This window comes from Pavona decussata, unplaced genomic scaffold (assembly GCF_977016875.1).
Source record: "Pavona decussata unplaced genomic scaffold, jaPavDecu1.1 SCAFFOLD_157, whole genome shotgun sequence".
Lineage (NCBI taxonomy): Eukaryota > Metazoa > Cnidaria > Anthozoa > Scleractinia > Agariciidae > Pavona > Pavona decussata.
Genome location: NW_028145569.1, coordinates 1,456,264 through 1,468,716, shown reverse-complemented (window position 1 = coordinate 1,468,716; position 12,453 = coordinate 1,456,264). Strand labels below are relative to the sequence as shown.

Below are 12,453 nucleotides of genomic sequence, written 5' to 3'. Positions count from 1 at the left end.
ATATTGCAGTTGCACCATTTCTTTTTTTTTCTTTCTGCCCACTTTCTTCTTCTGTCAATAATCGTCCGTTATAGTCTTATAAAAGCTTCTGACATAAACAGACTACTGGATATACGGGGATGTACAGATCGGGTTAAAAAAGGCATGCTTCATACTAACGGCGATGTGTTGGGCGACGAAGGGAGGAAAGCTCTGAATTCCTGTGTGAAGGTCAAGATTTATGGAAGACCAGATAACTTACAGAAAAAGGTTTGGCAGGAATCTTTGAATCGATTAGAGAGATGTTATGCGGGCGAGTATCCGAAGGGGTACCTTCTGCGTGATAACCGTTCATTTGATGATATCCTGAAGTCCCGGGAAGATGGAACTTCAAGAAAGCAGGAGAAACTTTATGACATTATTGATATCCACGATGCACTTGTTGCCTTTGACAACCTTCTTTATGTTGAGAAATACCCAAATTCTGGACCCAGGTATGATGAATGGGAAGTGTTGATTGACAAGAGGAGGGCTGAAGTTGAAAGAGAATGGAAGGAAGCTGCTGATAACCCAGATAAACAATGCCAATATTCCTGGATTGTTGCGCAGCGCCGGGTGAGGGATTGCTTTGCTGGAAGCTTTGCCGCGGATAGCGGGTTACTCAAAGATGACTTGAAGTGTGATCCAAATACGCTTTACAACATTATTGACATTCACGATGCTGTTTTTCATTGGGAGGAAGAATTCTTTTTTTATCATAATAGACGCTATGATGAATACTTTAATAGTAATTATCTGCTCAATTGGTGGAAGGAACCCAATCCAAAGAGGGATGATATTGAAAGAGAGTTGAAAGAAGCGCAAGATGTCAAAGATTGCACCAATGACAAAATGTTCAGAGAATATTCTCGAGCTGAAGCAGAGAAACGAGTAAAGGATTGCTATGACTGTTCTGCCAGTGAGTCTTACTTTCCTCCAGGTGTTGATGTACTTCCCATTAAAAGAGATAGCAGCGGTAAAGTCACTCAAATATATAACATCTTTGACATTGACAAAGCACTTCGTCATTTGGATGAGAAAAAAGTGCTTCAGAAATATCCAGAAGATGGAGGAGCTGGGTGTGATGAACTGAAGGAGTCAATTGATGCAAGTAGATGTGGAGTAGAAAAGGAATACCAGGAAGCTAGACGTGTGTTACATGAATATTCCAAGAGTGAAGTGGAGCAAAGGGTACGAAGTTGCTTTGTCAGTCCATCGCCATTGGACACCAGGGCAATATTTCCTATTAGAGAAGATGAAGTCAGGAAACCAAAAGACAACCAAACATATGACATTTTTGATATTCACAGAGTGGTTCGGGATTTTGACAAATGTGTCAGGCATGAAACAATGTCCCATGATAATTCAAAGCCCTCTGAACCTTCTGAATTGGAAAAAGGAGCTCAAACACAAAAGAATGCTGTCTTCAAAGAGTATCAAAAAGCCAAAAAACAATTAAATAAATATTCATGGAATGAAGCAGAGCATCGAATCAGGGACTGCTTTGCAGGCCCTTTTCCAGGCGACTCGAACATATTCTCCACCAAAGAAGAGAAAGATGGGATCCCAAAGACCTGGCAGACATATGACATTTTTGAAATTAAAAATGCAATTGATCACTTTGATGTGAAAAAGTTTCGTGAAAGGTTCCTTGCTGATGGAGATCCGGAGTCTAAAAGTAGGAATGAAAGGGCAGTTAAAGAGAGGGCTGAAATTGAAGAAGAGTTTGCTAAAGCTACTAAGAAGATTGAACTTGAGCATGGTTCTGGTTTCATCATTCATGATCACTTTGTAATCACTAATAAGCACGTCATTGAAGATGTACTGAATGATCAAAGTAAGAAAGCTAAAACTGAGATACAGAGATACTCGCAAAGTGAGACGGAGCTGAGGGTGAAAGATGTGGTGAATGACACAACTAACAAGAATGATGACACTAAGGAGATTTGTATTTCTAATGCAGTCATTGGAGAGCCGCTCCCGTGTGAGGTCATCCACCATGATCCAGGTAAAGATTTGGCCTTGCTTTACTGCAGAGAGCTCAACTTACAAGAAAATGGAATTTGCCCATTACAATTGTCGAACCACTCCTTGTTACCAGGGATGCAAATTTTTGCATTTGGTTTTCCCATGAGTCATACAGAAGAAACAGCCCTCTTTGTGACTGGGCATGTTTCTGGTTCCAAGAGAACTTTGTCAGGTCACACATTAGCTGTACTGAATTGTTCACTAAATTCTGGTAATTCTGGGGGCCCAATACTGTGTTGGAGCGGAGGTCAATTAAATGTGGTAGGAGTTGCAACACAAAAGCACTTCAAAGAGATTTTAACTTTAGAAGAGAGGGCAAAAATTGAAAAAATAAGAGAATCCTTGCAAACTAGTTCCATCCCAAGTGTTCCAGATGCTGCGATAGAGAGAACATTACAACAACGGGGAATGGGACCTTTCTATAGCTCTATCTCACTTTCCGATGACCCACGCCAGACACCAATGTTTTTGCTGACGTTAAAACTGTATGATGCCCTGGAAACACATTCACAGTTTAACTTGAGTAACGCATTACCCGGGCGTTACATTGTTGAGTTCATCAAAGAATGTCACAGTAAGTGCAGTGGGGAGGGTAAAGAAAAGTTGGCTGAGGTAGTCAATTGGTCTGAGCCAGAGCATGTGAACATTTCACCCACTGGGCACAGTGAAGACAAGAAGATGTAAATGGTTCAATAATAGTCCTTTGTACCAAAAAAGATGGCGACTGGTAGATTTACGCATAACTCTGAGCATATGCAAACTGTAAAAGCACCCATAAAAACATATAGAAAAGTTCCAAGAACTTAAAACTAGTGTACACAATGTTGTTGGTACTGAGGGATGAATTTCACAAAAAATACATGTGTATCTGTATATACGGCTGTGTTAGATTCGCAAGATATTATGGTAAAATTTACAGCCACCATCCTTTTCTGTGCAGTGGATTTAGAAAGTTGAGATTTTCACCAGAGCCTTACAGTCAGCTGTACTGGAGAAGCTAGGCTGGCAGGGCCCAGTTGTCCCAAGCCTGATTATGCTAATCCTGGGCCGGGTTGTTAGAAAGTTGATTAACGCTAATCCACAATTAAAAGTTAACCAAGGTTTTCATCTCGCGCATTAAAAATGATTTTAAAGGCTCATTTTAATGATAAAGAAAAGTCTAAGGCAAGACTTAGGAACAAAAATCTTTTGGACAAATCCTTATGGATTAGTAAATATACTTGAATGGAAGTTCACGTTTACCCAGGATTAGCTTAATCGGGCTTTGAACAACTGGACCCTGGGTTAATGTGAACTTTGATTCGAGTTTAATTACTAATCAGTGAAGACTTTTCGAAAAAATATATATTATGTTTTGTAGTTTTGACTTGGACTTTTCTTTACCACTAGCTTCAAATTATGCTTTAAAAACATTTTTAAAGGGGCAAGATGAAAACCTCCATTAAGTTTTAATCCGGTATTAGCATTAATTGGCTTTCGAACAACTGGGCCCAGGTCTGTAGTCTGTGTAGCTGGCAGTAATATCTGAACACAAATATAAGTTTTAACAGCAGAGCAGAGCCTTTTCCCCATACCGTTATTGGCCTTGCTGCTCGTTAATGGCCGACAAAGCTGAAATCTGACAATTTTTTTCCATTCAAGTGTATACTAGCTCACAGAATGCAAAAAAGTTTGTAATTTCTTAACGGTAATGAAGCAATGTTTCATTCCCCTTTTGACTTCGCTGCTCATTGGCCCATATATCCTGCAAGCTATGCAGGCTAGTAGATCAGTGGGTATGGGTGCATTTCTTTGGGAAAATTCGAATCCAGATTTTTGATCCAAGGTCACTCAGATCATGATGTATCAAAGAAACCGACAAATCCTTACCCAGAGCGGATTCGTCGGTCCTTTGATACACCACGGTCCGAGTGATCTTGGATCAAAAATCCGGATTTCCTCAAAGAAATGCATCTTAAGACAAGTGTAGTATCAAGTTCAACATTAGGCTTTTTCCTTTAAGAGTCCGAGGGTAAAATCCTGACTATTTCTCATTGAGCTGAAAGCTTTTTGGACAGAACATTCCCATTGTATTTTTCTTTGTACAAAAATTGCTCTAAAAATTTAGTCTTCAGTGGCAAACGTAAATTAGTATGTGTTTACAAGCTTTTAAGCAGGATTTCCTAGTTATTCATCCCTCTTAATTTTTTTAGTAGAAATGTTACGATATTGTTTCAGACTGTACTTGTAATGGTCCGTTCAGAGGCTAGATGTTGTAAATTACAGTTTGCTTATTTAATAAGCTTTAGAAAGTGTTACTGGTAATACACTTGATTGACAAAATGTCCTGTGCAAAGTGTGAATAATGGGACCTGATGGAATAATGGGGTTACCTAACTAGTAATAAATATATTATTAACATTTACATCTTTCATTTTTTCCTTTTTTTGTCTTGCTGTCTACAAGAAATATGAAAAAAATTTAGCCTAAAAAAGTGCATGTGCTTTTGTTATTTAATAAGAAGAATGTAGAAATAAGCTCATTAGGTCAAACACTTCTCAGGAAGTTGTTCTTATTATTCATGGTTTCTAGATCTGACATTGTTTTTTCATTCGAGTGTATACTAGTCACAGAAAAATTTTTGTTCAATACAATCATTGCTAAGTATTAATTTGAACTTATATTACTACTTGTTGTATTAAGCAATTTTGTACTTGTTGCTGTATATTATTTTATAGTCAAAATCTTAAAAGGAAATATCCTAGTTTTAATACTTGTCGACTTCGCAGTAAGTAGGCAGTAGACTGCGAGCAGTCTCTCTTTTCCTTGAAAATCCGCGGGGAAGAAAGAGCGAGCACGTTATTCAAATGGCGTTGCCCCTTGTGCGCGCAACTGACCCTCATTTTTTTGTGCTCTTTCCCCTTGGATTTTCGAGAAAAAAAAAATACTGCTCGCAGCCTCGTTCCCAGGGTCTCTCCTCCTCCCGTCCCATATAATTTTGGGGCCCACAGTTTTAGCTAAAACTGTGGGCCCCAAAATTATTTCACGCACAAAGTATGTCACACCTTGCCGAAATCTACCACCTGTTTCCTTGACGCATTACCGCGGGGTTTGTCTTTCCTATGTGCAATTCCGTAGGTGTGTTTTTACGAAATGTAAACTCTAGCATGAGTTAGGTATATATACAGGCACATCATGTTGTATTGTTAAACTCCCTGACGAAGTGTGCGTTAATCACACGAAACGCGTGGGAGAAATAAAGAAGTTATACAACTACAGTTAGCAGAGCGCTGCTCACTAGTTTAGTTTTTATTCAATAGGCAGGGACATTTTGATTTTTTCTCGACAGCAGTTTTTTTTTTTTGTTTGCAATTAGATGTAATTGAAGGCCAAACGAATACGGATACGTGAGGATAGGGGGCCTTTATCAAAAAACTTTACAAGGCACTAGCTTGAAAAAACTGATTTCTATGCGTACTTCTGGTGTTAGTTATTGAAAATACAATAAGTGCACTAGCATAAGGATATCAGTGAAAAAGTAATCACAGCAGAACGCAAAGCCCATTTTGAAGTTCCAAAGACAAGGGCGCATTGTTGCAGCGATTGTCTGAAAGTGACTGAGTTGAAGAAAAAAAATTACCGAGGTAAATTTTGCAAATAGCTACAAAACTAAATATTCTTAAGGACGGTGCCTACTTATACAGAAGTATTTTTGCTCAATTTATGACTACCTTGTTATAGGAAATTAACAATGCACTTTATTAACGCGATTCTACAAAATTTAAATTTTCTTGGCGTTGTCAACGTGCATTGTTAATTTCCTATAATAAGGTATGCGGGAAAAGCAGATCTCAGCAGGAGCTGGTGAAATCCAAAAAGGAAATTGGTAGTAACTATGCATTTTATAGAGATAATTAAGCAGAAATAATTTTAATAAGTTATAAAATACAAAGCAATGTATGGCTTTTTTCCGACATTGAAGCTTTATTATCTTTGAAAAATGTATGGTTACCCCCAATTTTCTTTCTGGATACTAACATCTGTCAAGAAAAAGGCGCGAAACTCAGATCAGAATTGTTCCATCTGTAGCTGTGAACCCTGTAGGAATGATTCTGATCTGAGTTTCGCGCCTTTTTTTGACAATGGCAAACAATAAGCAAGGAACCGCACAACGAAAATGCTGCAGGTATACGCAGGATCTGTAAAAGATCTAATCAGCCAAAATATAAATGACTCAGATTTCTTCAAGGCTGATCGGACTGCGTAGAAAACTTAACACGACAGCGACATGATAGAGACATACATACACACACATACGTCTTTAATTAACTTAACAATGCATGCAGGTTAAAAGTGAATTGGCAAGACCGAAGTCGTGATGTGGACATGCCTAACTACAGCTAATTAATCACATTTAAATGCATAAATTAAAATTAGGAAAACGAAGTGAAAAATCTTCTTAATTTCAGTAAAAATCAGGTAATGTAAATGCAAACAAAAATATTAATTTCGTATCTAAAAGTATAGAAAGTCATCGTTTTTCATTGAAACACAGCAGGAACCTCTAGCAAAATTTATGCTATTCAGAAGATACTTGTTTGTCTTCAGCTCAATCTTGAACGATTTTAAGTTTGCACATTCCTTTACATGATGCGGAAGAAGATTCCATGCTAAGGCGGCTCTGTGTTTAAAAGAAGACCCGCCAATTTCAGTTCTTGGTCTTGGCACTTCTAAATTTAAAGAATTTCTTAAGCTGTAATTTTTGCCTTTGAAATTAAAATATTTAGATCCTCCTTATTTAGACTATGATAGGATTGATAGGTCAGAACCGAGCAGTCTCTTAATGTAATACAAAGAAATGGGATTACATTGCCTCAATTTCCTGATCTCATCAGCTGGAGTGGACATAGGTCGCTTGCAGACAATCCTAAGGTTTAAGGTTTTTTAAAGGTTTTTAATTGCTCTTATATGACCAAACCGAGAATCAACAGAATGCGGCAACTGTGGACAGCTGTTTCGAGCTGGTTGGCTCTCGTCAGCACGGTGTAGCACAGCAAATTAAAGTAGAACACCAACGCGAGTCGAGTGTTCTACCAAATATTAAATGCCGCGTGGTAGCCGATTTCGGATGGGCCCAAATTCGAACATCCGTCCACGTCATAGCGCGTGACTAGGAACAACTGAGCTAAAGAACTGAAATATCATCATGATGGCGCTGTCACAAATATCAAGGAGGCCAAGAGGAGAAAGCCGGAAAAAAGTCGACATTTCTCTATTTTGGTGCAAACGGCGAAAAGCTGAAAAAACTCGAGAAATTTCTTATTTTGACTTTTTCGTGATAAGTGAAATAGAACAATAACTTGAGAAAATTGCCTTAAATAATATCTGGGAGAATATGGCGGGCCATCGCAGTCAAAAGTGGATATCGTGATTTCTTGAAGATATCTTTAAGATATCAGGATATCTAATTATCATGATCTCTTCCATGGCGGGCCATCGCGTTCAAAAGTAGTCCACCTTATCTGAGAAAAATGTGGCACTTATTTCAGGTTTAATAAACGCGAGTGAAATCAACAAGAAAGGTATCGTATTTTTCATTTTGCGTGTAGATCACAAATTGAAAAAGTGATTTTTTTAATGGAATTTTCCAGTTTCTAGATCCAGGTTTTATTGAAAAGTAGAATTACCTGAAGCGGTCACTGAAAATCGGTCTTTTCAAAAACTCATTTTCCATAGCCGATAGCCGATTTTTCCGGCTATCAAAATTCTAATACTCTTTTTAAAGTTAAAACTTCCAGAAATCTCCGAACTTTCTTTCTGAAGTTGCTTACCGATTCTTGGAGACCCAGAAAGAAAGTTTACAAACTTCGTCCATCCTCCCAATATAAGGCCCGCGCAAAAATGCAAGGATCAGAATGATGCTTACCGGAAGTCCCCGGCAGTTTTCTCAGAAATGGCCCGGTTACCTAGGTATTGCACCATTCCTTCGGTACATAGTCCGCTCCATACTTGTGTTTCTTTCTGCCCACTTTCTTCTTCTGTCAATAATCGTCCGTTCGAGTTTTATGGAAGCTTCTGACATAAATTAAACAGACTACTGGATATACGGAGATGTACAGATCATAGTGATGGGCGACTTCGATTCCTGCCTGAGGACAGCGCAGCTGATTTAAAAGAGGCATGCTTCATGCTAACGGCGATGTGTTGGGCGACGAAGGGAGGAAAGCTCTGAATTCCTGTGTGAAGGTCAAGATTTATGGAAGACCAGATAACTTAAAGAAATATGTTTGGAATGTAGCTTTGAGTCGATTACAGGATTGTTATGCGGGCGAGTATCCGAAGGGGTACCTTCTGCGTGATAACCGTTCATTTTATGATATCCTGAAGTCCCGGAAAGATGGGACTTCAAAGAAGCAGGAGAAACTTTATGACATTATTGATATCCACGATGCACTTGTTGCCTTTGACAACCTTCTTTATGTTGAGAAATACCCAAATCCTGGACCCAGGTATGATGAATGGAAAGAGTTGATTGACAAGAGGAGAGCTGGTGTTGAAAGAGAATGCAAGAAAGCTGCTGATAACCCAGATAAACAATGCCAATATTCCTGGCTTGTTGCGCAGCGCCGGGTGAGGGATTGCTTTGCTGGAAGCTTTGCCGGGGATAGAGGGTTACTCCATGATAACTCGTTGTGGGATCCAGAAGAAGAACTTTTCAGCATTATTGACATTCACGATGCTGTTTTTCACTGGGATGAAGCAAGTTTTTTTAATCATCGGAATTGCTTCAATAAACGCGTTATCGGTAATGATCTGCTGGAATGGTGGAAGAAACACAATTCCCAGAGGGATGACATTGAAAGAGAGTTGAAAGAAGCCAAAGATTGCACCAATGACAAAATGTTGAGAGAATATTCTCGAGCTGAAGCAGAGAAACGAGTAAAGGATTGCTACGACATAAATACTGCCAGTGAGTCTCACTTTCCTCCAGATGTAGATGTACTTCCAATTAAAAAGAATAGCAGTGGTGAAGTCACCCAAATATATAACATCTTTGACATTGACAAAGCACTTCATCATTTGGATGAGAAAAAAAAGGTACTTCAGAAATATCCAGAAGATGAAGGAGCTGGGTGTGATGAACTGAAGAAGTCAGTTGATGCATGTAGATGTGGAGTAGAAAAGGAATACCTGGAAGCTAAACTTGTGTTAAATGAATACTCCAAGAGTGAAGTGGAGCAAAGGATACGAGGTTGCTTTGTCAGTCCATCGCCATTGGACACCAGGGCAATATTTCCTATTAGAGAAGATGAAGTCAGGAAACCAAAAGACAACCAAACATATGACATTTTTGATATTCACAGAGTGGTTCGGGATTTTGACAAATGTGTCAGGCATGAAACAATGTCCCATGATAATTCAAAGCCCTCTGAACCCTCTGAATTGGAAAAAGGAGCTCAAGCACAAAAGAATGCTGTCTTCAAAGAGTATCAGGAAGCCAAAAAGCAATTAAATAAATATTCATGGAATGAAGCAGAGCATCGAATCAGGGACTGCTTTGCAGGCCCTTTTCCAGGCGACTCGGACATATTCTCCACCAAAGAAGAGAAAGATGGCATCCCAAAGACCCAGCAGACTTATGACATTTTTGAAATTAAAAATGCAGTTGAACACTTTGATGTAAAAAAGTTCCAAGATAAACACCTTGATGACAAAGATCCTGAGTCTAAATGTAAAAATGAATGGGCAGATGACGAGAGAGATGGAATTGAAAAAGAGTATGCTGAAGCTACAAAGAAGATTGAAATTGAGCATGGTTCTGGTTTCATTATCCATGATCACTTTGTAATTACTAATAAGCACGTCATCGAAGATATACTGAATGATCAAGCTAAGAAAGCTAAAACTGAGATACACAGATACTCGCAAAGTGAGACAGAGCAGAAGGTGAAAGATGTGGTAAATGACACAACTAACGAGAATGATGACACCAAGGAGATTTGTATTTCTAATGCAGTCATTGGAGAGCTCCCATGTGAGGTCATCCACCATGATGCAGGTAAAGATTTGGCCTTGCTTTACTGCAGAGAGCTTAACTTGAGAGAAAATGGAGTTTGCCCATTGCAGTTGTCAAACCACTCCTTGTTACCAGGGATGCAAATTCTTGCGTTTGGTTTTCCCATGAGTCACACAGAAGAAACAGCCCTCTTTGTGACTGGGCATGTTTCTGGTTCCAAGAGAACTTTGTCAGGTCACACATTAGCTGTATTGAATTGCTCGCTAAATTCTGGTAATTCTGGGGGCCCAATACTGTGTTGGAACAAAGGTCAATTAAATGTGGTAGGAGTCGCAACACAAAAGCACTTCAAAGAGATTTTAACATCAGAAGAGATAGAAAAAATTGAAAAAATACGGGAATCTTTGCAAACTAGTACCATCCCCAGTGTTCCAGATGATGTCCTAAAGTGGGCGACATATGAACGAGGGTCTTATGCTACTAGACCTGATCCTTGCCAGACACCAATGTTTTTGCTGACCTTAAAACTGTATGATGCCCTGCAAACACATTCACAGTTTAATTTAAGTAACGCATTACCTGGTGGTTACGTTGTTGAGTTCATCAAAGAATGTCTTGGTAAATACAATGGGGAGGGTAAAGAAAAGTTGGCCGAGGTAGTCATTACGTTTTAATCAGTGATTAGCATTTAATGGCTTTCAAACAACCAGGCCTTGGTCTGTAGTCTGTGTAGCTGACAGTAATGTCTGCATGCAAATTTAAGTTTTCACAGTGGAGCCTTTTTCCCATTCCGTTATTGGCTTTGCTGCTCGTTCGCTGACAAAGCTGAAATCTGACAAAGTTTTTCATTCAAGTTTATACTAGCTCACAGAAGGGAAAAAAAGTTTGTATTTTCTTAACAGTAATGAAGCAATGTTTCATTCCCTTCTTGGCTTTGCTTCTCATTGGCCCATATATACTGCCAGTTACGCAGGCTAGTAGATCAGTGGCTATGACAAGTGTCGTATCAAGCTCTAAATTGGGCTTTTTCCTTAAAGAGTCTGTGGGTAAAATCCTGACTTTTTTACATTTGAGATTAAAGATTTTTGGACAGAACATTCCCATTGTATTGTTCTTTGTACAAAAATTGCTCTAAGATTTTAGTCTTCAGTGGTAAACGTAAATTAGTATGTGTTTACAAGCTTTTAAGGAGGAATTCCTAGTTATTTATCCCCCTTAATTTTTTAAGTAGCCTGCGCAGCTGGCGATTTTGGTGGGGGGGGGGGGGGGGGGGAAAGCTGGGCCAAAATGTGTGGTGCAGCTGCGGGGGAAATGGGGAGAGAACCGTGACAGTCGCGGCAAAGCTGTGTCAAGGAGTGGCTTCGCCGCGAGGAACCGCAAGGTTTCTTGTTGCCCTCGCCCCATTTTTCCGCGGCTTCGCCACTCCTTTTGGCCCTCGTACCCGGCTTTCCGGTGAGCCCACGCAGGCTATTTTTTAAGCAGTAATGTTATGATATTGTTTGAGACTGTACATTTGTTAGGGATACTTCAGTGGCTAGATGCTGTAAATTACAGTTCACTTGATAGAAAAAAACATCCTGTGCAAAGTGTGAAATATAATGGGACCTGATGGAATAATGGGGTTAGCTAAAAAATAATTAACATTTGCATCTTTCTTTTTTCCTTTTTTTGTCTTGCTCTCCACAATAAATATGAAAAAAATTTAGCCCAAAAAAGTGCATGTGCTTTTATTTTTATTAAGAAGAACGTAGAAGTAATCTCATTAGGTCAAACACTTCTCAGAAAGCTATTGGTTCTTGTTATTGATGGTTTCTAGATCTGACATTGTTTTTTCAATTGAGTGTATACTTAGTCACAGAAAGGTTTTTTTTATTTCTTGTTGGTGATAAAAGAATATCAGAAAAGCATTTTTACATTACATTTTATTAAAATTACGATTTAGCCTTAAAAACTGCATACCGTTTGGATGTGACAACTTATCTTTTGGGCTAACAGTTTATATTAACTCTGTACTAAAATAAAATTAATTAATTTATTCAATTCGGTGTATAATTTAACAGCCAAATACAATCATTGCTAAGTATTAATTTGTACTTATATTACTAATTGTAGTTGTATTAAGCAAGTTTGTACTTGTTGCTGTATATTATTTTATAGTCAAAATATTAAAAGGAAATATCTTAGTTTTAATACTTGTCGACTTCGCAGTTAGTAGTCAGTAGACTGTGAGCAGTCTCTCTTTTCCTTGAAAACCTGCGGGGAAGAAAGAGTGAAGACGATTTTCGAATGTTTTGCCCCTTTCGCGCGTGACTGACCCTCGTGCTTCGAATTTCATGCCTGCTCAGTTTTTTGTGCTCTTCCCTTGTGGATTTTCGAGTGAAAAAAAAAAAAAAAACGACTGCTCACAACCT

At 38.8% G+C, this 12,453-nt stretch overlaps 2 protein-coding genes across 2 annotated transcripts; both read left to right on the top strand.

Moving 5' to 3' along the window:
* The first annotated feature begins 2 nt into the window (after nt 1-2).
* On the top strand, nt 3-2,730 carry LOC146465130 (uncharacterized). Its single transcript, XM_085129008.1, has one exon. It carries the CDS (start codon nt 145-147, stop codon nt 2,728-2,730), a length of 2,586 nt encoding a protein of 861 aa, XP_084985134.1. The 5' UTR covers nt 3-144.
* A 5,295-nt stretch (nt 2,731-8,025) lies between these two features.
* LOC146465129 (uncharacterized) lies at nt 8,026-10,725 on the top strand. The gene has a single exon (XM_085128928.1). The coding sequence runs from the start codon at nt 8,206-8,208 to the stop codon at nt 10,714-10,716; it is 2,511 nt and encodes an 836-aa protein (XP_084985054.1). The 5' UTR covers nt 8,026-8,205; the 3' UTR covers nt 10,717-10,725.
* Nucleotides 10,726-12,453: the final 1,728 nt, after the last annotated feature.